Source organism: Taudactylus pleione, unplaced genomic scaffold (assembly GCF_031769625.1).
Source record: "Taudactylus pleione unplaced genomic scaffold, aTauple2 ptg000136l, whole genome shotgun sequence".
Lineage (NCBI taxonomy): Eukaryota > Metazoa > Chordata > Amphibia > Anura > Myobatrachidae > Taudactylus > Taudactylus pleione.
The window spans coordinates 5,208,875-5,235,771 of record NW_028284538.1 but is presented as its reverse complement, the minus strand read 5'-3'; the positions used below and the strand labels follow the sequence as shown (position 1 = coordinate 5,235,771).

Sequence of the window (26,897 nt, the reverse complement as noted above, 5' to 3'; positions counted from 1 at the left end):
ATCTCTGAGATCCGAACCCACTCATCTCTAATTTTTTCATCTAGTTTAGGCCCAAAATTTGCACCAAGATAGCTGACTGACTAAGCTAAGCTGCAGCAGTGGGCAGCACAAACACATGGCAGTTCAACTTCAAACATGGCACATCAGGGAACACTTTTATTATTCAAGAGAGGCCTAAGGGAGTCTGAGTATGTATGTAGTTGAAGGCAGGGCAGGGACAGGAAGGGTTGATTGGTAGTAAATTTAATTTCATTTTTTGATTCCGAAGAAAATTTATGAAGGAGAAGGGAAGGGGAGGAGGCATTTACAAAAAAAATGTGATACATTCACATCAGTCTTTGCCACAGAAGAATCCTTGAGCATGGCTGTTGCTGCTGGGAGTTCATTTTCTCATCCCAGTAGGGGACCCGGAAGAGTGCTTTCCAAACACAAATAAACAATTGACTTAAATAATACTGTGAAAAACTTCTATAAAGGCATTTCCCAATGTGTACAGGGACATGAAAAAAAAAACTTAGTTAGTGGCCTCATAGTGTCACTTAACCAGCACAGATATGTGGACAAGCGTAAGATCTATGATTTAAGGCAGGAGTAGTCAACCCTGGTCCTTGAGAGCTACAACAGTGCTTGTTTTCCAGGTCTCCTCACAGAATCACAACTATAATTAACTCCACCTGTGGATCTTTCTATATGTTTTGGTGAGTCATGAATACACCTGTGCATCAGCTAGGTTGTCTGGAAAACATGAGCTCTTGAGGACTGAGTTTGGCTACCTCTGATTTAAGGCCTTACATTGTGTCTTTCTTGAGAATCCTGCGCCTGCTTCTACGGCTAGGAGTGGATTTTCTTCCTAGAAGGGGACTATGAACAGTGCTTCATAAAACAATTGACTTAAATAATCCTTTGCAAACCTTCTGTAAAGTCATTTCCCAACCTGTACAGGGACAAAAAAAAGAGTTAGTTAGTCACCTTCAAACTGCCATTGTTCCTACTGTCCACTTAACCATATCAGATATGTGAACAAGCGGAACAGAGCATTAAATGCAACATTTCAGATTTAAGATTTGTCTTACATTGTGTCTTTCTTGGGAATTCTTTCTTGAGTGCCATGCCTGCTTGCTGGCAGTGGATTTTTTTCATCCCAGAAAGGGAACAGGCACGGGAAGCGTGCTTTCCAAAAATAAATAAACAATTGCCTTAAATAATCCTCTGCAAACCTTCTGTTCTGTAAAGGAATTTTCCAACCTGTACAGGGACATTAAAAAAAACAGAGTTAGTTAGTGGCCTTCAAATTGCTGTTGTTCCCACTGTCCACTTAACCATGTTTCTTAGATATGTTAACAAGCGGAACAGAACATTAAATGCAACATTTCAGTTTAAGGCCCATATTCAATTTGAGCCGAGCTGCGATAATTTAACGTGGCCCTGACTTAACGCTGCCTTCGCCTGTTTTGTAGGCGTTAAAGTATCGCACGCGTGCCCGCATATCCCCGTATTCAATTTGAAAGTAGGCAAAAACGGGACCCGGCGATACTTGGATCGGCGGTAAAAAGGGAATTTTCAGGAAATAATCCTAGGACCCCCCTAAAGATGTCCAGACATGGGAGATCACTATGGGTACCCCCGTTTTGGCTGCAATAGAAAGTTGGGTTTTTAAATAGCCACGGCAGGTGTTTTTTTTCCTGACTTTGAAGAAGTGATGCAGAAGAGCACTTAGCTTATTTTTTTAATTTTTAAAAATGGTCCCATCAAATTTGGGGTACGTGAAAATGGTTACTAGCATATTTTTAAGTCCCAAAACGTATTGTTTTAAAATTCTGCAAAAATGCACCTGCCACGGCTATTTGAAACCCCGACATCTTTCAGGAGTTAAAAATGCGGGTACCCATAGTCATCCCCTATGTCTACACATGTTTAGGGTGTTCCCTGGAATATTTGCTGAAAATTCCCACTGTGTCGTACCTGTAAAAAAAGAAGTAAAAATAAAAAAAAAGACATAAGGTCCCCCCCCAAAAGCCAAACCAGCCCCAGGCTTGCCAGCCAGTGGTGGTTTCTAAAAATATGGGGAACAAAATGTGTAGAGTTCCACCGTAAAAAATGTGGGGATCCTCCTATATTTAAGACCAGCACCAGACCCAACTGACTGGGGTATAATTCCACAGACCAGAGACCCTATTGCTATTCTGTAATATACATAACTCTCTTTGCTAACAACAGTCTCATGCAGGTTGCGCTGCCACATGTACACATATATCTTAGTTAAATACACATTCCTATACTTGCATCGTTCACTAGCAGAGTATCTCAATAGGACATAGTGATATAAGGAGCGCCGCTAACCGACGCAGATATCTATCACAGACAGATAATTAGGACTTGGAGAAACTCAGTGTCATAATACATACGGAGATAACCTCTTTAAACACAAATACAATGCGATTGGGAAATGCAAGAACTGAGCAATTGGGGTTTGATTATTTTGGTCTGAAAGATGTGGATAGGACTCATTAATATTCACTGAAATGGAGTGAATCTGTCAATCTAATAGAGGAGGGGAGGTACCAGGAGATATAGAGCTATCGGATTGGAGAATACAGTCTAAGGAGCTCTGGATTGGATATGTGAAACTTAGAAGGGTATTTAAGACACTTCCGGTAAGCGGATTGTCTTACCTTGATAAAGCTACCTAGCAAAACGCTGCGTCGGTTAGCGGCGCTCCTTATATCACTATGTCCTATTGAGATACTCTGCTAGTGAACGCTGCAAGACTAGGAATGTGTATTTAACTAAGATATATGTGTACATGCGGCAGCGCAACCTGCATGAGACTGTTGTTAGCAAAGAGAGTTATGTATATTACAGAATAGCAAGAGGGTATTGCTGTGGAATTTGTTTAATCAGAGGCATAAAACAAAAGGTGAAAAATATACCAATGTAATGAAATGCTCTGATTGCTGCTGACACATTGGCTTGGTGCGGTGCTGTGTCACGGAGGGACCCCCCGGATATGCACTTAAGCACAGAGAGATTTGTAGACACAGCAGGACAGTGAGAATGACAGATACTCACTATCTGCATAATCTATTTCCTAGCAACATTTGCATATAGATTTATGGGAGTATGAATGGTATGAAACATATGGAATAAAGCTAGAAATTGTGTGGGAGACATATATCTATATTAAGAGCAATAAGACACTAAATGTGGTTGAATATTTAGGATATAAGCACGAAAGCTTGTCACTGTAAGAGTGAAGAATAAAGAGAGGAATCACACTACTAATGTGCTGAGATAACCAATTAATATTAGAAGTAAAGAACACCACAATTGTGTATATATGTGGAGAAACACTATAAACAGTGGAAGACTCACGAACACTGTATAAGAATTGGATGATAACTTATTAATAAATACTAATAGGAGAGTTATCCTCCATTGTCACCATTTGGAACAGTGAAATGGCAATCCTCACACGCTCCAATTTATGATACAATTTAGGTAGCGTGGGTTACTATATTAGAGGATAGTATTATTCTGCCTATAATAGTGGGAAATAATTAAGCTTCCATTGGGATATAGGTACCCTATTATATATTTGTAAGGGGACAAGGTCCCACATATTACGCAAACCTTAATTATTATTCCCGTGCATGGATCATAGTAACTAGGTGATAAGGTCTTTACCTATCCTGGATTACATATGTTAACCAGTCAATTGATACCGACATCAGGATACATAGTGTAATAGGAGCGTACACCTTTTTATTAATACACTCATTCATATTACACACACTATTACCCCCTTTTTAAATATTTAGCTTTTTAGTCCTTTATATTGTGTATAAATTAATAAAAGTTATATTTTATGCCATATTTTTTTATTAGTGCACCGCAATGGACATTTCCTTTTTCTTTGTATTAGTCTGCAGTTTTTAAGATTGTACCCCAACTTTTTTTTTTTGCTCCCTTTTTCAAAGTAAATTTTTGGGGTGTCCTAAAGTTTTTTTTTTTTTTTTCACACAGATTACCTTTGGGGGACTGTCTGAAGGCTGCACGGGGCTTCCCGAAATGTTGCACCCGAAAACCCCAATTCTGCACTTTTTACCGCCTGTCATTCATAGGCGATACTTTACCACCTAGAACATTGCATTGACTTTCCGCCTAGGCAGAAAGTCTTTGAAATTGAATACGGGGTAAAACCAAAACAGGCGGTAATGATGTCATCGGCGTTAAATTACCACGGATCCGGACTTAACGCCTCAAATTGAATGCGGCCCTAAGGTTTAAAGCTGCATACACAGGTAACGATTTTGTTAGTGAACAATTTTCGTTAACAATTTTCGATCAGTTTTTAATTTGAAAAGGTGAACGATTTTTTTAAGTGTAATGAACAATGATTTTTTCAACAATGAACAAAAAATGTGCCGTCCCTTAATGAAAATCGTTAAGCTGGTCAGTCAGAAATGGACGATGAACTACAAACTACAAATGGGAACGTGCATGAATGATTATCGTTCATCGTTATAACTCAGAAACTGAACGATTTTTTGAATGATAAAGACATCGTTATAGTTAAATCTTTCAAAAAATCGATACATGTGTATGCAGCTTTAGTTTTACGTTGTGTATGGAGATCATTTAGAAAGCAAGAAAAGAGCTCCACCACAAGCAGCAGATGACTAAACTCACACACAAAGGTTTAATAGAAATAGATACAACACAAGATCAGATGTTTACCCTGGAGGATCTGTCTGATTCATCATGGTGGCCCAAGACCAAGATTGTGCAAATTCTTCCAAAACAGAGATTGACACTACGACTAAACATAAGAGTCACCTTCTGGATGTGAATTATCTCATTTGCATGGGAAAAACCCAAAACTCAGATTAGATGGATCTCAGCCAGTGGACAACATTGAAATCACCATTAAAAAGTCACAATGGAAGACTACAGTGTGGAGAATCTTCACAGTCAGGAGAGGCCTCAGAGAACATAAAAAAAGATGCTCTAGATGCTGAACTTCAAGGGATTTCTCCATCATGTTCTGCATGGTGGAAATGTTTTACTCACATGTTTTCTATAAAGCAGCTTAAATTTACAGCCTTCAAAGTGTCTGACTATAATACCCACCTTTGTCAGGAATTACCAAATATTATCACAAATATATTTATCAAAATTTTAAAAAAAAATTGTTTTAATTTTTTCACTGATGGTGTGGCTAACAAGCACACAAAAAAAATTGTTTATTTAATTTTGTAGCAGCAGCCCTTGACAGACATCAGCACAGCACCCCTGCAAAGCTACGCCGATGACAGTGACAGCCAGGTGTGGCTAACACGCACACAAAATTTTTTTTCATTTGTGGGCCAGCAGCCCCTTGACAGACAGCAGCACAGCACCCCTGCGCGCCTACGCCAATGACAGTTGTGGCTAACACGCCACACAAAATTTGTATTTATGTTTTTAACACTGGGGAACAGCAGCCCCTTAACAGACAGCAGCACAGCACCCCTACACTGAAGACAGGTGTGACTAACACTAATTTTTCTTATTTTTTTCACACTGGGGGTGGGTGTAGAGCACCCCTGAAGGACACAGCACTATGGCTAGCCAGCCCTTATGGACAGGACAACAGCCAGCCCCTATGGACAAGACAATGACAGCCAGCAAGCCAGCCCCTATGGACAGGACAACGACAGCCAGCCATCCCCTATGGACATGACAACAACCAGCCAGCCAGCCCCTCTATAGACAACAGCCAGCCCTTATGGACAACAGTAGCCAGCCCCTATGCACAGCATCAGCGTGCAATTAACAATAACAAGTATTAACAACAGCACAGCTCCCAGCTCCCTCTCTCTTCACTCTCCACAGCCGGAATGAAAAATGTCGTGGGACCTTTATAGTATCCAAAACCCGCGAGAATCCGATAGCAGGATGATGACTTTTTGCCTCATTTTTAGATCCAAGTCAGGCAGGAAAACCCGAGCTGACTCTGATCTGCCTCAGATCCCCATAGTTCGGGTGAGTTCAGTTCGCAGGGAACCGAACATGCTCATTTCTAATTTAATGGCATTGGCTAATGAAGCCTATGGGCTTCTTTTTGCAAAAATCCCTGGAGAGGCATCCGAAGGATCCTTATCTTTTACTTGTGGCTTGTGCAAGAGCAGGTCGAAGGACATGTATGAGTATTTTAACCTCCAGATCATAAACCTGGAAGACTATGCATCAGCGGGACAGCTCTATTTCGGAAGATCTGTCCCGAGTAGAAAGTATTACTGCTGGTATGCAGGTGAATGGGGGGGAGATTATCGGAAAACTATGCATCCCTCAGGGTACATTACCAATGTAACTTGCAGCAACTATTTACCCACAGTGTGATTCACAGTCAGGGAGCATTAGGGGGAGGCAATGGGGGCGCATTGGCATAAACGCAAGTATGTCAAGACCATAGGCAATAAAAATGGCTCTGGCATCACAGTACATGCAGCCATTCCGCACAGCCATAGGGTTACTCAGAAGCAGGGCCACCATCAGAAATGGTGGGGCCCGTAAATGACAAAATAGGCAGGGCCCCCCCAGGTTATTAGATCCAGTCTATGCCCAGCATTTTTTTTCCCACATCCCCTCCCCTTATTAGATCCAGTGTCTGCCCAGCATTTTTTTCCCACTCCCCCCCTTATTAGATCCAGTGTCTGCCCAGCATTTTTTTTCCCACTCCCCCCTCTTATTAGATCCAGTGTCTGCCCAGCATTTTTTTCCCCACTTCCCCTCTCCCCGCCTGTTATTAGATCCAGTGTCTGCCCAGCATTGTTTCCCACTTCCCCTCCCCCCCGTTATTAGATCCAGTCTCTGCCTGCTAAGCACACCTTTCTTGTCACTTACCTTATTTCCTTGAAGAAGTCTTCGGCTTCTTCTCTCCCCTTCCCCAGCACTGCAGATGCTGGTCCAGCTTCTCTTGATCCACGGCTCCTCCTACCTCAGGCTCTCCCTCCAGAGGCACGGCACAATGTAATGATGTCACGTGCACCGACTTCAATGCAGCATATTGACATTCCGGGGCAGACAGATGTTGGTTGGTGGAGGAGCGGCCCGAGTGGGCAGGGCCCCTTTTCTTCTGGTCACTGCAAGCTGTGCAGTGGCGAAAGCAGGCAGGTGCCGGTGGGCCCCCCTCCTTCAGCCAGGGGCCGGGCCCGGGACTCCAGTCCCGGCAGTCACCCCCTGATGGCAGCCCTGCTTAGAAGGACTATTATTGTCTTTGTATGCAGACGATTCAATTTGCAAAGGTGCCAGTGGACATCGCAATACAAATCTAGACATCTGTGACATATGCATAAATTCACACAACCGCTGAAATTTGCAGCTGTAGAAGCATTAGCATATATCTCTGAATCAGGGACAGCAGCACAGATTGGATAACATTAACAGTTACTTTCTCATTCGGCAGGGGGTTGGGGAAGGCAAGGATTATAGCCTTCTCCTCGGATAGGGGAATTATTCATAGAGCGTGTCAGGTTTGGGATCTTCTCCTTTGACAGTTATATTCATTGGGAGAAGAAAAAAGGATGTGTCTGGGTGTCAGACAGCCAGTGAGAGCTAGGAGGTGTCAGGCTGCGGCATAGGATCTGCCGTTACTCACCTCAGCGCTGGCTTTCCCTGACCTCCTGAGCAGTCAGACACCAGGTGTGGCGGTGAGTGATGCGCTGAGGATTATTCCTGGGGTCTACTAGGACATTCATGTGTTGCTCCATGATTTTATTCCTGCAGTTACCATCATGGACACAGCCATGACAGTCTACATCACCTGATTAGCCCTTTAACCAATGGTAGCATTGGTTGCTGTCAGCTGACATATTCTCCAATAGATCGCTACCTTAGGATATTTAGCCGGGCTCCGGGCAACAGGAAGTTGCCTATACAACTTCGCTACTTCCAGTGATTACTTGCTATTGCAGCATTCCAGGTTCCATGCTCCTTTCTTCTAGTGTATTATTCCTAGTGTAATTCTGCAGTGTGTGTACTCAGTGCATCATCCGACTACTGTCTCCCAGTGCCATTCTCCTGTACCGGCCCTGCGACTGGATCAACAGTGTGTGTAAGCAGTACGTCACCCGAGTACTAACTCCTAATGCCATTCTCCTGTACCAGTCCTGCTTCTAGATCAACAGTGTGTGTACTCAGTACATCATCCGAGTACTAACTCCTAGGGGTAAATTTACTAAAGTGAGAGTTTTTAGAAGTGAGTTTTAAAAGTGATGTTGCCCTTAGCAACCAGATTCTACTTAGCATTTAAATAGCACCTTCTAGAAGATGATAGCTAGAATCTGATTGGTTCCTATGGGCAACATCACTTTTAACACTCACTTCTAAAAACTCTCACTTTAGTAAATTTACCCCCTAGTGCCATTCTCCTGTACCAGTCCAGCATCTGGATCAAAAGTGTGTGTACTCAGTATGTCACCAAAGTATTGACTCCTAGTTCCATTCTCCTGTGCTTTCCCTGTGTTTGTGTTCTCCCTTCGTTTCCCACTTGTACCGGATACCTGACCAAATGGCCGCAACCCGCCTGCTGGGTGCAGCTTAAACCCATATCACTACTGGAAAGGTCAAGGGAGAACACCTCCCAATGGGTTAGACTCTGCGCCTATTGTAAGGTCTAGCCAACATCCGGTATTCGTGGATTAGGAAGACATATATCCTTGCCCCTTGCCTCTGGATCCTAGCCCAACCTAGCACCCGACTTCAAAACCATCTGTGGAAGATCTTCTGAGCCTAAACGTGATAGGAGGGTTCTCACTATTGTAGATTTGTGCTGGACAGACATCAGGATTATACTATAGATGACAAGCTTGTATCATACTAGATAATGATATAGAAATGATGTTTTTGCTCTCTTATGATGGCAAAATATACCAGGGTTCATTGGTAATAACTCAGGGCGGGTTGAGAACAAATAACATATATCTTCTGTGATGGCCCCGGACACAATAGGGATTACATGTGTGGAACTCTAAATTAGAATTGTTGCATAAATCACAACCTGACCAATAAGCAGCACTGTTATATATATGTATATATATATATATATATATATATATATATTTATATATATTATTTGTATTCATTTTGTTTTCACAGATCGGTGGATATGTTGTTGAATCTCTTCTCCTTGTGATAAATGTGCTGCTGTTCTCAGTGTCCCTCTCTATCTCCATTTGTGGATGTTGTTCTCTATCACATGTACCACAAAATGGTCTCCCGGTAAGAGAAGGATGGATGTGAGTGCAAATGTAATAGGTTGTTAATTTTAATAACAGCACAAACTCGTACCTTCTTGCATTTTTTAAAGGTGCAAATTTGTGCTGGGACTCGCAAATGTAATAGACTGCAAACTTTTCAGCTCTAGGCTACTATACTATGCGAATCTATGTGAGTTTTTCCTTATGTAAACTGACACCTTTTAATTCAACTAGCATTAAATGGTGCGAGTTATACTGAAGTCATCAAAGATCAGTGAGATCTGTGACGGCTTCTGTCTGTGTTTATAAAAAAAAAATTACGTGCACCCCTCCCCAAAAGCATAACCAGCCCCAGGCTCTGTACAGCCTGTCCTGGTTCTAAAAATACAGGGACCAAAATGTGTAGGGGGTCCCTGTATATTAAGTACCAGCACAGGGCTTTGCTGAGCCGGTCCTGGTTATGGAAATACAGTGAGTAGGGGTCCCCTGTAATTTCCATAACCATCACCGGACTCTTTCACTGGGCCCAGGGCTGGTTATGCTTTTGGGGAGGGGGGTGCATGTATTTTTTTAAAAAACAAACATTTTCATATGTACACACAGAAACATGCATGTATTTCATGGATATGTTCATGTTTCTGTATTACTCTGACCTGCTCAGGATAAACTCACTATCCTAAAGCTGGTCTATTATTTGGTGTGTTTTGGTAATCTTTTTTTTGGCAAGATTGAAACTCGTACCCTATTACTTTTGGCGAGTTGCATGTTTAAAATGGGAAAACATCTGGATGCGAATTTGTACATGCCGATTTTTAGTAATGCCGAAAAAATGTGAGTTTTAATAAACTGACACCCTATTGCATGGGCAAGTTGCGAAAAAGTGCAAGTTTACCACAATTTTCCAAAACAGACACCCTATTACATTTGGCCCTAAGTATAGTCAGTGGAGAATGTGCCTAGTGATGCCACTTGCTGAGGATGGCAGTCAAACACTTGTTCTTTTACTGTGAGTGAGTACCGTATTCCATCTTGAGTGTGAATGTGGAAGGATAGGACAGGTTACCATACAGTGGACATATTCTGAAGATACAGGAAAAAGGTTAGACCAATCAGCATGTGTCCATGCCTGGGGTCTGGCCAATCAGCAGATGTGCTTGCAGTTGCCAGGTACGTCAGACTGGCATCTCTCTGACTGGGCTGCAGGAGAAGTTTGATATGTGACCCATCCACACTCCACTCAAGATGGCCTATGGAGAATTTTTGGGCTGACAGACTGTCACCAGGTATCAAAGTGTTTTGTTACTGCCAGCAAGTGGTGCACATATCATATAAAGTAGGGGTGTGCACCGGCCACTTTTCGTGTTTTGTGTTTTGGTTTTGGATCTGGATCTTTCTTCGTGTTTTGGATCTGGATTGGTTTTGCCAAAACCACCCTTCCGTGTTTTGGGTTCTGGGTTTTGTGTTTTGGATCTGTATTTTTTTGAAAAAAAGCATAAAAACAGCTAAAATCACAGAATTTGTAGGTTTTTCTGCTCCTATGCTATTATTAACCTCAATAACCTTAATTTCCACTCATTTCCAGTCTATTCTGAACACCTCACACCTCACAATAGTGTTTTTATGTCCAAAAGGTTGCACCGAGGTAGCTGGATGACTATGCTAAGCGACACGAGTGGGCGGCACAAACACGTGACCCATCTAGGAGTGACACTGCAGTGGCAGACAGGATGGCAGTTAGAAAAACTAGGCCCCAAACTGTACATAATGCAAAGAAAAAAAGAGGTGCAAGATGGAATTGTCCTTGGGCCCTCCCACCCACCCTTATGTTGTATAAACAGGACATGCACACTTTAACAAATCAATCATTTCAGCGCCAGGGTCTGCCACACAACTGTGGCTGAAATGATTGGTTCGTTTGGGCCCCCACAAAACAAGCTGGCAATTAATGTGTCCCTGCACAAACTGGCTCTACGGAGGCAAGATGTCATCCTCATCCTCCTCATCCACCGATTCCTCACCCTCTTCAGTGTGTACATCCTCATCCTCACAAAGTATTAACTCGTCCCCACTTGAATCCACCACCACAGGTCCCTCTGTACGTTCTGGAGGCTGGTCTCCCTGGAAGAGCTGATAATTCATTTTGATGAACATCATCTTCTCCACATTCTGTGGAAGCAACCTCCTACGCCTTTCGCTGACAAGGTTCCCGGCTGCACTAAACACTCTTTCGGAGTACACACTGGAGGGGGGGCAACTCAGGTAAAATAGAGCCAGTTTGTACAGGGGCCTCCAAATTGCCTCTTTTTCCTGCCAGTACAGTTATGGACTGTCTGACATGCCTACTTGGATGCTGTCACCGATGTAATCCTCCACCATTCTGTCAATGGTGACAGTATCATATGCAGTGACAGTAGACATGTCAGAAATTGTTGCCAGGTCCTTCAGTCCGGACCAGATGTCCAAACTTGGTCCTGCCTGCCCTGCATCACCGCCAGCGGGTTGCTTAGGATACCTAAGTTTTTTCCTGGCAGCCCCAGTTGCGGGAGAAAATGAAGAAGGAGCCGTTGACGTGTCACGTTCCGCTTCAGCTGACAGTGTGTTCACCAGCAGGTCTTTGCACCTCTGCAGGCTTGTGTCGGCCGGAAAGAGAGACACCACATAGGCTTTAAACCTAGGATCGAGCACGGTGGCCAAAATGTAGTGGTCTGATTTCAACAGATTGACCACCCTGGAATCCTGGCAAAGCGAATGAAGGGCTTCATCCACAAGTCCCACATGCCGAGCGGAATCGCTCCGTCTTAGCTCCTCCTTCACTTTCTCCAGCTGCTTCTGCAAAAGCCTGATGAGGGGAATGACCTGACTCAAGCTGGCAGTGTCTGAACTGACTTCACGTGTGGCAAGTTCGAAGGGCTGAAGAACCTTGCACAACACGGAAATCATTCTCCACTGCGCTTGAGTCAGGTGCATACCCCCTCCTTTGCCTATGTCATAGGTGGATGTATAGGCTTGTATGGCCTTTTGCTGCTCCTCCATCCTCTGAAGCATATAGAGGGTTGAGTTCCACCGCGTCACAACCTCTTGCTTCAGGTGATGGCGGGGCAGGTTCAAGAGTGTTTGCTGGCGCTCCAGTCTTCGGCACGCAGTCGCTGAATGGCGAAAGTGGCCAGAAATTTTTCGGGCCACCCAAAGCGTCTCCTGCACGCCCCTGTCGCTTTTCAGAAAATTCTGCACCACCAAGTTTATTGTGTGAGCAAAACATGGGACGTGCTGGAATTTGCCCAGATGTAATGCCCGCACAATATTGGTGGCGTTGTCAGATATCACAAATCCCCAGGAGAGTCTAAGTGGGGTAAGCCACTGGGCGATGATTTCCCTCAGTTTCTCTAAGAGGTTGTCGGCGGTGTGCCTCTTACTGAAACCGGTGATACACAGCGTAGCCTGCCTTGTAACGAGCTGGCGTTTCTGAGATGCTGCTACTGGTGACGCTGCTGCTGTTGCTGCGTAAGGTGATACATCTACCCAGTGGGCTGTCACAGTCATATAGTCCTTAGTCTGCCCTGTTCCACTTGTCCACATGTCCGTGGTTAAGTGGACATTGTGTACAACGGCATTTTTCAGGACACTGAGGACACTTTTTCTGACGTTTCTGTACAGTCTCGGTATCGCCTGCCTAGTGAAGTGGAATCTAGACGGGATTTGGAACCGGGGACACACTACCTCCATCAATTGTCTAAATCCCACTGCACTAATGGCGGATACCGGACGCACGTCTAACACCAACATAGCAGTCAAGGCCTCAGTTATACGTTTTGCTTCAGGATGACTGCTGTCGTACTTCATCCTCCTCGCTAAGGACTGTTGGAGGGTCAATTGTTTAGTAAAAGTAGTGGTGTTCCTACTTCCTCTCTGGGATGATGAACGACTCCCAGCAGCAGCAGCAACAGCAGCAGCGGCAGCAGTAGGCGTAGCAATGCAGGATCCTCCGGAGGAATCCCGGATAGGAGAGTCAGTCATGCCAGTGATATGGCCTGCAGGACTACTTCCGATCCTGACTAAGGAGGAAATTGACGAGGAGGGAGTTGACGGTGTGGTTTGCAGGCGCTTGGATACAACAGGACAACGGGATTTAGGTGTCCCTGGACTGCTTACGGTCTGAGCCAAAGTTTCTGAACTTGACAGTAACTTTTTATGAACGCGCTGCAGGTGCCGTATAAGGGAGGATGTTCCTAGGTGGTTGACGTCCCTACCCCTACTTATTTCACCTTTACATATGGTACATATGGCAAGACAGTTGTTGTCCGGATTTGGATAGAAATATTGCCAGACCAAAGAGGTGGAATGTTTGGTCTTCTGCCCAGGCATGACCGTGATGGGCTTTTTCATCCCACGGACAACAACTGTCTCCCCCGGAGCCTGATTTAAACAAACCACATCACCATCAGAATCCTCCTCGCCAACTTCCTCCTCAGCGCCAGCTACACCAGTATCCTCATCCTGTTGTACTTCAACAGTGACATCTTCAATTTGCATATCAGCAAGTGGACTGTGGGTGCTCCTTTCAGCACTTGCAGGGGGCGTGCAAATGGTGGAAAGAGCCACCTCTTCCCGTCCAGTGCTGGGAAGGTCAGGCATCGCAACCACCACCACACTTGGACTCTCCTTGGGGATTTGTGATATCTTCTTAGAAAGCACAGTTCTTCGCTGTGCTTTTGCCAGCTTAACTCTTTTGATTTTTTTAGTGGGAGGAGTGCTTCCATCGTCATGTGAAGCTGAACCACTAGTCATGAACATACTAGGGATCGACCTTAGCCGTTCCTTGCCACTCCGTGTCGTAAATGGCATATTGGCAAGTTTACGTTTCTCTTCAGCTGATTTAAATGTCTTTTTCAAGGTCATTTTCCTGAACTTTGCCATTTGGGATTGTATGTGCCCTCTACTATGACATTGGGCATCGGCCTTGGCAGACGACGTTGATGGCATGTTATCGTCTATGTCATGACTAGTGGCAGCAGCTTCAGCACTAGGAGGAAGTGGTTCTTGATCTTTCTCTATTTTATTTTTATCGGAGAAAGTTTGGTCCTCCATTTATGTTATATCGATTTGATATATACGTGCGGCTAAACACAGAAAATAATTTTTTTTTTGGTTTGGACTGGAGTGTACTTTGTGGGTTACAGCACCCTTTAACGGTCAAGCCAGCCGGCCCTTTACTTATGACACAGGCGCACTCTTGGCACTACTTTGTTGATGCACGTGCGGCTACTGCGCACACAATTCACAAACACAGAAAATAATTTTTTTTTTGGTTTGGACTGGAGTGTACTTTCGGGGGTTACAGCACCCTTTAACGGTCAAGCCAGCCGGCCCTTTACTTATGACACAGGCGCACGCTTGGCACTACTTTGTTGATGCACGTGCGGCTACTGCGCACACAATTCACAAACACAGAAAATAATTTTTTTTTGGTTTGGACTGGAGTGTACTTTCGGGGGTTACAGCACCCTTTAACGGTCAAGCCAGCCGGCCCTTTACTTATGACACAGGCGCACGCTTGGCACTACTTTGTTGATGCACGTGCGGCTACTGCGCACACAATTCACAAACACAGAAAATAATTTTTTTTTGGTTTGGACTGGAGTGTACTTTCGGGGGTTACAGCACCCTTTAACGGTCAAGCCAGCCGGCCCTTTACTTATGACACAGGCGCACGCTTGGCACTACTTTGTTGATGCACGTGCGGCTACTGCGCACACAATTCACAAACACAGAAAATAATTTTTTTTTTGGTTTGGACTGGAGTGTACTTTCGGGGGTTACAGCACCCTTAACGGTCAAGCCAGCCGGCCCTTTACTTATGACACAGGCGCACGCTTGGCACTACTTTGTTGATGCACGTGCGGCTACTGCGCACACAATTCACAAACACAGAAAATAATTTTTTTTTAGGTTTGGACTGGAGTGTACTTTCAGGGGTTACAGCACCCTTAACGGTCAAGCCAGCCGGCCCTTTACTTATGACACAGGCGCACGCTTGGCACTACTTTGTTGATGCACGTGCGGCTACTGCGCACACAATTCACAAACACAGAAAATAATTTTTTTTTGGTTTGGACTGGAGTGTACTTTCGGGGGTTACAGCACCCTTTAACGGTCAAGCCAGCTGGCCCTTTACTTATGACACAGGCGCACGCTTGGCACTACTTTGTTGATGCACATGCGGCTACTGCGCACACAATTCACAAACACAGAAAATAATTTTTTTTTAGGTTTGGACTGGAGTGTACTTTCGGGGGTTACAGCACCCTTAACGGTCAAGCCAGCCGGCCCTTTACTTATGACACAGGCGCACGCTTGGCACTACTTTGTTGATGCACGTGCGGCTACTGCGCACACAATTCACAAACACAGAAAATAATTTTTTTTTTGGTTTGGACTGGAGTGTACTTTCGGGGGTTACAGCACCCTTAACGGTCAAGCCAGCCGGCCCTTTACTTATGACACAGGCGCATGCTTGGCACTACTTTGTTGATGCACGTGCGGCTACTGCGCACACAATTCACAAACACAGAAAATAATTTTTTTTTGGGTTTGGACTGGAGTGTACTTTCGGGGGTTACAGCACCCTTAACGGTCAAGCCAGCCGGCCCTTTACTTATGACACAGGCGCACGTTTGGCACTACTTTGTTGATGCACGTGCGGCTACTGCGCACACAATTCACAAACACAGAAAATAATTTTTTTTTTGGTTTGGACTGGAGTGTACTTTCGGGGGTTACAGCACCCTTAACGGTCAAGCCAGCCGGCCCTTTACTTATGACACAGGCGCACGTTTGGCACTACTTTGTTGATGCACGTGCGGCTACTGCGCACACAATTCACAAACACAGAAAATAATTTTTTTTTTGGTTTGGACTGGAGTGTACTTTCGGGGGTTACAGCACCCTTAACGATCAAGCCAGCCGGCCCTTTACTTATGACACAGGCGCACGCTTGGCACTACTTTGTTGATGCACGTGCGGCTACTGCGCACACAATTCACAAACACAGAAAATAATTTTTTTTTGGTTTGGACTGGAGTGTACTTTCGGGGGTTACAGCACCCTTTAACGGTCAAGCCAGCCGGCCCTTTACTTATGACACAGGCGCACGCTTGGCACTACTTTGTTGATGCACGTGCGGCTACTGCGCACACAATTCACAAACACAGAAAATATATTATTTTTTTAGCACTTGGGGGGAGCACCCCTGATGGACAGAGCACCCCCTGGACAACACTACAGCACCCCTTTAGGACTGGGACACTGCACAGGACTTTGGAGTGGACACAGCCCCTATGGAGAACTGACTGCACAACACAGTCCAGCCAGCCCCTATGGACTTTGAAGTAGTGGACACAGCCCCTATTAACAACAGCAGCACAGCACAACACAGCCAGCCCCTATGGACTTTGAAGTAGTGGACAACAGCAGCACTACACTACACTACACTACACAGCACTAACTCCCACCCTCCCTCTTCACTGTCCACAGCCGAGTGAGAAAATGGCGCCGACGCGGGTACCTTATATAGGATCCAAAACCCGCGAGACTCGGAAGGCGGGATGATGACGTTTTGCCTCGATGTCAGATCCGAGTCAGGCGGGAAAAGTCGAGCCTGACTCGGATCGGACTCGGATCGGGGGGGCTCGGGGGGGTTCGGATTTCAGAAATCCGAACCCGCTCACCCCTAATATAAAGTAATGTTTTATGAGTATATTTTTACTAAAAATCACCAATTTAGGGCTTGGAACCTGATATGAAAATAATAAAATTAGGAGGAGAGGGGGGATGTCCTATTTAGATAGGGGTTGCCTAATCTCTAATCTGCCCTTGAGCAAAGTGCTCTGTTGTAAAATGAGCAGCCATTCCAATAAGTATAATAATATTAAAAATATAATAAAATATACTATATTATAAAGTAAGTCAAGTGTCAACACAGCTTATAAATCTAAATATATTCAGATTGAGTGGAGAACTCTGTGCATAAGGTCAACTTACAATAGATATCATTGGCATGAGGTTTTATTTTTTTTATGAAAATGTGATATGCAGAGGTGTCTAGAGAGACAGGTACACAGAGGCGTAGCGTGGAGCCACAGCACCTGGGACAAGGGCATGTCACGGAACCTCCCACACCCCCAGTGGGTGTCTGGCGCCACCCTGTAATGTTGAAAACCTCAGGTATTACCTCCCCACCACTGTGACTTATTCCTCTATTCCCGAGTAACTCCTCCCCTACCCCATACACCCCAGTGACCATACTGTAGCTCCCTAGGTGACACCACCTCTCCTTCATTGATTACAGATCCCCCTAGTGCGATGCCCCCCCTCCCATTCCATATTTACACAGCAGGGTGTGGCAGAGCATGTGACAAGAAGCTTAGAGAGGACCTATCAGTCAGTCCCTGCTGAGCAGGAAGCAGCACTCACACATCAGCCCACTCTGAGTGCCTTCAACCCGAGATCCAGTGCTTAGAGTAGGGAGCTTCAGTTCTCCTCTAAACTCTTCTGCTGGAAACTGTGGACCTCCAGAATGCCAAGTGCAAGGCATTCTCGGGAGCAGAAACTAGATGTCAGCAGTCACAGGGCCTTATTCAGCAAGAAACACAGGGCTCAATTCGGACCCATTTTGCTCGCACGTGTCCGCAGCGAGAGTATGCAAATCCCGCGATCCCACAGCAAGACATTAGTACGCCCACTATGTCTTAGCGTGCGAACACAAGCCAGTCTTAAGACGCCCACTTGCCCTTTGTTACACACGTCATCTCCAGGAAGTGTATGCAACAATCGGTAATATTGAGTGCCATCGGAGGCATACGCAGCGCTTGTGGTCAACCCTTCCCTACCGCAAGCACTGCGAGTGCAGCAGTGTTTTAAACAGCCATGTGACATGTACAATGACGCTGCGTCTTAATTATGCACACCTTAGAAATTATGTTTTGATGCTCAGGCACGCCTGCGTCCGCACGACCATTCCCCTGTTTTCATGGACCTTCCCCTGTCACCACCCACAAATGGCACATTCTGACACTCAAACTAGCGGGCAGTCTGTGTACTCGCTGTGTTCTCTACCTGATGGCAGCGACTGGTTTGTGCATACGCAGTGCAATGCATACACATACGCAGATCGCGAAAATCAACCAGCAGCGTGTGAACGCAGCCTAGCAAGTGGGTCTGAATCAGGCCCACAGTTGCTAAGAGGCACATAATTGGCCGATTTTTATGTACTGTGCATGTGCCTGCATCACTCTGCGCCTGCATGAAATAGCCACTGCATTCGGGACTGCGAATGCAGCGGCTACACAGTTCCACCAGTAAGTGATTGACAAGAAGTGCCATTTGTGGTTGGTAACAGGGGATTTGTCAGCCAGACGCAGGTGTGCCAGTGCCAGTGCCATTGCAGGGGCGTGCATAACTTATCCACTGCGATCCCATACACAGCCTGAGGTCTCTCTAACGTGAGCAATTCCTGAGTGGGGTCTGGGTTTGTGCAAGTGTGCGTATGAGTCCGATGGCACTCGATGTGTCTGATGGTTTTGCTGTATCATTAAGTATTACGGATGTGAGACAAGGGGAAGTGGGCGTCCTTATGTGTGGCTGCGTTGGCAATGCGAATGCAATTTTCTCGCATCTCACCGCTGATATTATCAACTGCGTTGCATGCGTATAAGCAGATTAGCGATCCATGCTGAATAAGGCCCACAGACCGTTGACATCACAACCCATCCCCTCGCTACACAGGATTTGTAGTTCCACAATTGGTGGTGACAGAGTGGTGAGCAATGGTGACACAGTGGTAAGTGGTGGCAACATTGTGTCTGTAAAGCTCAGTGACAGACACATCCTACTCTTAAGAAGGCTGGAGGGATCAGAGGTTACACTTACACAGTATGCACACCTCGGTTACTATGGGAATTTTGATGTATAGTTTGATGACATTTGTTATCTCTGCTCGCAGGTGTTTAAGCTTCCACAATTTCAAACACAACCATCGCAATATACAGCCGAAAATGTCACAGCTGGACCAACAACATAATTGTGTTAAATGTACCTGCCAACTGCACACAGAGGAGGTAGATTCTGTGACCTGAGACAATATATTTATAATGCAGGCTATTAACTCGCTAGTAACCAATGTCTGATGTGTGTTGGTCATTCGGGCCTTGGTGATGTCGCTGGATCCTTGCAGGCTGTATTCTCATTATGGTTCATCTCACTAAATTTCTGCTATCCCTGTGTGTAGATATAGTAATCAAAAAATGAAAGTTAAACCTGTATACCCAGTGATTTTGTAATGATTTATTCTAACTGACCTAACTGACCAAGAAATTACTAATTTATAGCCCGATTTAGAGTTACACAATAAACTGCAACTTTGGACACTGGCATAAATCCATATAATTACATTACTGTGACTATATTTTATGTTGTATATCACTTAAGATATACACAAGTCATCCTCATCAGTTCAGGAACTTGTCACAGGACTATACACTAAGCAAAGATACCGTATACCTCCAATCTGGTGTCTTTTAAAGATACTTGTAACCTGTGCTTAAAGTGGTCTTAGAGACGTGGTGGAACTCACCCCCCACCCCTGTCCTCAGTGCCCCCCTGCAGATTATAGATATATAAATTTGCGCCCTCTCTCCCATTCCACATAATAGCCCACAGCAATAGGTGCAATGACCACTATTGTGATGCCCCTTATGCAATTCCCCCAGTACTGGTGCCCCTTATGCATTGCCCACAGTAGTCTTGTCCCTTATGCAGTGCCCCCATTAGTAGTGCCCCTTACGCAGTGCCCCCAGTGATAGTGCCCCTTATGCAGCGCCACCAGTGGTAGAGCCCCTTCTGCAGACCCACAGTAGTGGTGCCCCTTATGCAGTGCCTCCAGGAGTGGTGCCCCCTCTGCAATGCCCCCATTAAAAGTGCCCCCATTAGTAGTGCCCCCAGTAGTAATGGACCCAGTAGTAGTGCCCCTAGTATTAGTGCCCCCCTTACTAATGTGCCAGTAGTAGTGCCGCTAGTAGTAATGCCCCCAATAGCAGTGCCCCAGTGGTATTGACGCCATTAGTAGTACCCCCAGTAGTAATGCCCCTTACACAAAAAGAAGCTCAATACTTACCTTAAGCCAGCTCCTGTATCCGCTACCATGCGACTGCTCCTCAGATCTATGGGAGAGACATCATGACATCTCTCCCTTCAACCACTGCTGGAGCTGGAAGGCGGAGCTCAGGAGTGAACTTCAGTCTACGGCTGCCACTGTAGGGAAGGAGCCGACCACCCACTGATAACAAAATCTCAGAGGACGCCTGGCAAATAGAGTAGGCAGCGGCAGTGTCTCTCCAGCCCGGCACCTCCATGCGACACAGGGCTGGCTGAGCGACTGCACGGGTATATATATGTGTGATACATCATGATTTATGTCCAACTCTAAATCAGGCTATTATTTTGCAATAATTCTGCTGAAAATTATTATATTTAATAAAATTAAAAAAATCAACTTATTGCATAAGCTGGAAATGATTGTAATGACAAATTTCTATAAATACTAGTGCTTTAAAGCTGACGAATTAATTCACAGAGGCCCTGATTCAGAGCCGGACGCTCTGACAGAGCGCTCGCTCTGAATCAGGGCCGGGCTATTTGTTTTTAGAACGGCCTCCTGCCGCTTGCATAGCTGTGGGTGACCACAGCTATAGCAAGCGGCCAGGAAGATCGGGCTTGCGTTGAGACCCTTGTGGTAGGGTCTCATTGCCGCAAGCCCCAGAGAGATTTCAGCTCTAACAGAGCCGAAATCTCTCCCACTGACATCACTCGTGATGTCAGTGGGGCCGCCCCCAAATGGAGGCGTTCACATGGGAACGCCTCCGTTTGGGCAGCCACCCCCCCCGGCCCATCCACCAAAGGGGGCGTGTTGTCACTCAACATCGACAGCACGCCCCCTTTGGTACGAGACCCAGAGAAATGGAGTGCCCGTCGCTATCCGGGTCTCGCGCATGCGCACGACGGAGCCGGCTCCGTCTTGCGCATGCGCACTGGCCCACCATCAACCCAGTTGCGAGTGCACAGCGCTTGTGACCGGGTCAGAATCAGGCCCAGAGATCACTATAAAATTAATCAAAATGCTGAGCACACTGATCATATCTTTGATGTTATAGTGTTATTTTTCAAGAATTGTGTTACAACTATTTGTACAAAGGCACAGTGTAATTGCTGTATTAGCATCACATATTGACTTTCCAATAAATTTCATCCTGATAAGTGTATAAAGATAGAGTTTCTCATGGTTTGTTATGTTATGCTTTATGTTCTAATGTCCTGAGTAAAGCATAGGGTAAGATTACAACAAGGAAGTGAATTTGGGAGAATGAGAAAATGTAGGTGTTATTGCTGATGAAGGAAATCTGAGAGGACATGATGTTTCTGGGACAAACGAATATGAAGCTCTCTTTTGTATCATTGTGACATTCAACCAATGCCGGACTGAGATTAAAAATTGGTCCTGATATTTAAAGCACACAGGCCCAGATTGGTGATGGAATATGAGGGGATGCATAGGTCATTTCAAAGATCCCATCCCAGGGGTCTCTGAGAGCACCCTAGATACAATCATCGTAACTAAAAAAGACCGCTAATATGTGATAAAGCTCCCCAGTGAGAACGCAGTGTGGTTGGGTATGAAATCCCGGTTGTCGGGATACCGCAGGTCATAATACCAACATCAGCATCCCTACAGCCAGAATCCCAACACCCATAGGGAAGAATGGTAAGTCTCACGCTAACCTAACCTCTAACCTAAACCTACCCCCCTAGTGCCTAAGCCTAAACTCCCCATCCCTGCTCCCTAAATCTAACACTCCCTCCCCAGTGCCTAAACCTAACCTCCCCACTAGTGCCTAAACCTAACCTCACTCTCCACGCACCCTATTCCTAACCCTCCCTCCCCAGTGCCTAACCCTAACCCTCCCCAGAGTGCTTTTCCCTAACCCCGCACCCTAATCTCCCCCTAACACCCCGATACTTACCTTCGGGATGCCAGTGGTCAGGAAACTGCTGCCGGAATCCCGACCTGTCGGGATTTTGGTGATGTTATTCAAATTGTCTGCATCCCGCACACCGGGATACCGACTACATCCAACGCAGTGTAATATTCAACACTTATTAAGACACTGTAAGTGGTAGCACAGTGTATTAAAAAAAATATTGTGACACTATAGGTTGTAGCAAAGTGTATTAGTCATAAAAATTATTGTGACACTGTAAGTGGTAGCGCAGTGTAATATTCAACACGTATTGTGACATTGTAAGTTTTAGCACAGTGTATTCATAAAAAATATTGTGACACTGTAAGTGGTAGGGCAGTGTATTCATAAAAAATATTGTGACACTGTAAGTGGAAATACAGTGTATTATTTATAAAAAATATTGTGACACTAAGTTGAAACACAGTGTAATATTCATCACGTATTGTGACACTGTGTGGGTGTCACAAACTCACGGGCGCATAGTGGATTCTACCTGTATTCAAGGAATTGGCTAGACCTATTCCTGAGGTGCGGAGTCTAATGTGCTGGCGGTTTTCACCAGGGACCCTCGCAAGAAGGTATGGACTTGGCTGCGTCCGACACACAGGTCGCGGCCTTCAGGTTAGGTTTCCCTATACAGGTGCTGGCACTTGGTCGGTATACAGGAGACTTGAGCGTAGTTGACTTAACCGGGTCAGAACCAAACGGATGAAGCGGTATCAGGCAGCAGAAGTAAATGGGTCACTAGGAATAGCCGAGGTCAGAACCAGATATCAACATAGAACCAGGGGACAGGCAGAATCAGAGTCACAAAACACGCCAAGGGTCAGAACCAATAATCAGGATATGCACAGGAATGCAGGAGTATGGTAATGGAGCCTATACTCTCACACTGGAGTGCTCCCAGGAACTTCCATTTATAGGTCAGAGTTCAACTAGTCCCAATCAGCGCTTCCCTACTTTGTTGCCTGTCCCTTTAAATGCTTTAATAGAGCGGTGCACACACTTCTAAGGAAGCCACGGCTGCCTGCACACAGCCACCGGGGGAGAAGAGGAGCAGCTGACAGTGGGTGTCGGGGATCTCTCACCCACTGTCACACACCATCCCGGACTCCAGCGTCGCCGGACCAGGTAGGAGCAACCTGGATTCGGCGGTGTTGTGACAGTGGGAATGCAGTGTAATATTCAAAATGTATTGTGATACTGTAAGTGGTAGCACAGTGTTTTACTCTAAACAAACATTGTGACACTGTAGGTCATTGATACTGAAGTGTAATATTTAAAATTGGTACAAATTGACGTTTGTGCTGTACCCTACTTCCTCTGTGTTTGTTGATATGAAGAACGATCAGTTGAGAGGAGAGCAGGAACCACATACTAGTGCTGGAGCTGCTGCCAGTGCCACCAGTCATGACAATACTAGCCTGTCTATGTCATCTACTAAGCCAATGCCCAAGGGCATACAGAGCTTAAATCAGGACAACTAACCTCAAAGGACCAATCTTTTACACTGGTAAAGAACCAAACATCAAAGGGAAAGTTAGTTGCAGAAATTCATAAAATTGGCAATATGCCTTTCACCACATGAAGTGGCAAGGAAAGGCTAGGGCCTTGGCCTTTATTTATGACTGGTGGTTCTGCCTCTTATGATGATGTAAGCCCTTCTCCCTGTAGACATTTAAAAAAAATTAAAATCGTTAATGCACAGGAACTAACTGTGCACTCAGAAATGTCTGACGAGAGTCTAAGTGTGTTGGCCGGTGCCATGTGTGAGCCTGACCTTTCCAAAGCTGTACTCAAAGAGGAGCCTCATTCCACTACTTTTCTGCAATTGTGGGGATGAGCAGCACAAGTCATCATGCTGACATATAAATCGAGGATGCTTCTATGGAACTGCACCAGGATAAGGAGGATATTTGTGTAGCTGATGTTAATAAGGATAGGATATTGATGATGAGGATGTTGTTGATGAGGATGTTGTTGAAGAGGATGTTGTTTGTGTAAATCAGGCCTCAGTGGAAACAGTTCTTGCCCATGATAAGGAAAAGCCAATTGTCATACCTGGGCATAAAACAAAAAAAATCCACTTCTTATGTGTGGAATAATTTCTACTCAAATCAGGACAACAATTGTCAAGCCATCTGTACACATTGTCATGCCATAGTAAGTAGAGGTAGGGACCTTAACCATTTAGGAAGCTACTCCCTGTTACGTCATCTACAGCATCATTCAAAGGGTTTGCAAAATTCAGAAACTTTGGCTAAAAAAGTAACAACAAACAGTCCAGCGTCAGCTAGCTCCATTCTCTGCTAGATCCAAGCACCTGGCATCTTCACCACCAACACCTTTATCAACAATATCCTCAATCATGGAACTAGTCCTGCATCGAATTTGATAAGGCTAACTCTGTTCTCCCCTATCCTGGATTCCTCATAAGCAGATCACTGACGCCATAACAGTTATGCTGGTAATAGATGTGCATCCAATATCTGCCATTAGTGCAGTGGGTTTTAGACAGTTTATTCCACTTCAAAAAAACTTAATTATTGTCCTCCAAAATGCTGTTGTACCCACTATCTACTTAACCACAGATATGTGGACAAATGGAACATGACAAATGCAAGATTACATGACTGTAACAGCACACAGGGTGGATGTATTGCCTTTAGCACCACCAACAGCAGCAGCATCTAAGAAACAGCAGTTCATTCAAAGGCAAGCTATTCTGTGTATCATCGGTTTCACTCAGAGGCATACTGCTGACAACCTTTTAGAAACACTTAGGGAAGTCTTTGCAAAATGGCATACCCCACATGGAGTTTCCTCAGGATTTGTGATTTCTGACAATGCTACCAATATTGTGAGAACATTACAGCAGGGTGACTTCCAACAAATCCCATGTTTTGCTCACACAATAAACTTGGTGGTGCAAATTTTTATTAAAAATGACATTGCTGTGCTGGAGATGCTCTCTGTGGTTCGCAAAATTTCTGGACATTTTCGCCATTCAGCAGGTGCATGTAGAAGATTGCAGCACATGCAAGAAATGTTGAATTTGCCCTTTCACCAGCTGAAGCAAGAGGTAGTTACAAGGTGGAGCTCCACCCTTTATATGCTTCAGTGGATGGAGGAACAGCAAACAGCCATGCAAAGCTACACAACAATCTATGACATAGGAAGAGGAGGGGGAATGTACCTTACTCAAGCTCAGTGGAAAATACTTTCTGTGTTGTGCAAAGTGCTAAAACTCATAATCACCTATGAAGTGAGTTCAGACACTGCCAGCTTGAGTCAGATAATTCCCCCAATTAGGCTACTGGAAAAGCAGTTTCAGAAACTGAAAGAGGAGCCAAAATGAAGTCATTCCACTAAGCAAGTTGGACTTGTAGATCAAGTCCTTTATTTGCTTTGTCAGGATCCAAGGGTTGTCAGGATCTTACATCCGGATCTATACATTTTGGCGACCGTGCAGGATCCTAGGTTTAAGTCATACATTGTGTCTTTCTTCCCAGTTGACACAGATCTGAAGAGAGGCAAAGAGCTGTTGGTAAGAAAGTTGTCAGCTCAAGCAGCATGTGATGCAGCGCTGGCTCCTCCTTCAGTTTCTCCAGCAAGTGTGACTGCCAGTAAAAAACTAAACTTTCCCAAAAAAAAGACCCACTGGTGAAGCAGATGAGTCAACACAACCAAGTTTTCAAAGAATGGTTGAAGACTATTTTAATTAGAGATGAGCGGGTTCAGTTCTCAAAGAACCGGACCCACCCGAACTTCAAGATCTAAGGTGAGAACTAAGCTCAGCTCGGGCTTTCCCACCTGACTTGGATCTCAAACTGAGGCAAAACATAAACATCATCCACCCACTGTCGGATTCTCGTGGGTTTTGAATTCTATAAAGGTCCCAGTGAATTGTGCCATTTTCACTCTGGGTGTGAATGGTGAACTGAACAGAAGTGTTGCTGTCACTGTCCGTGTCAGTGTGTTGTCCAACTTGTCCTGTTGGGGACTGGGGCTGAATTCTGCTCCTCTGTTGTCCTGTTGGCTGGGGCTGCAGTATATAAAGGGGGGATTCAGTGGGTGCTGGAGCTGCTGTGTCACTTGTCCTATCAATCACGGTGCTGCTGCTGTGTTGTTGTCCTGTCCATTAAGGGGCTAGGGCTGCAGTCCAAAAAAGGGTGCTGTGTTATCCAGGGGGGGTGCTCTGTCAATCAGGGGTGCTCTTCCCTAGTGTAAAAAAGTGCTTTTTTTCTTTTTTTTGTTTTTTGTGTGTACGTTAGCAATTTATTGTCGCTATTATTGTTTGATGACACTGCCAGTCAGACCGCAGTTTATTATCCATGTGTTTGTGACTCTGCACTGCAGGTGGTCTGTCAACTCTTGACAGGGGTGCTTTGTTGTCCATGAAGAAGTGATGCTGTCTGTGTTTATCAAGGGGCTGCAGCCTTTTTCAGGGTGCTCTTCCCCAGTGTAAAAAAAATAAAAGTGAAATTAAATTAATATTATCAAACCACAAAAGATAAAAAAAGATATATTTTTTCTGCTTGTCTGCGTTAGCAACTTAGCTGCACTGTTATTGTTTGGTGAAACTGCC

At 45.0% G+C, this 26,897-nt stretch overlaps 1 protein-coding gene across 2 annotated transcripts in view; it reads left to right on the top strand.

Annotated features, from left to right (window-relative positions):
* The window catches only part of LOC148522933 (membrane-spanning 4-domains subfamily A member 4A-like), a 113,646-nt gene extending 92,092 nt beyond the window's left edge, over window positions 1-21,554 (top strand). Inside the window, exons 6-7 of one of the 2 annotated variants that reach the window (XM_088473520.1) lie at window positions 9,139-9,261; window positions 19,237-21,554. In XM_088473520.1, coding sequence (XP_088329646.1) covers window positions 9,139-9,261; window positions 19,237-19,314 — 201 coding nt within the window. In that variant the 3' untranslated portion in view covers window positions 19,315-21,554. Of the gene's footprint in view, window positions 1-4,023; window positions 5,153-9,138; window positions 9,262-19,236 lie in introns of those variants that run through there. The other variant, XM_088473521.1, reaches the window with a different exon arrangement.
* The last annotated feature ends 5,343 nt before the right edge of the window (window positions 21,555-26,897 follow it).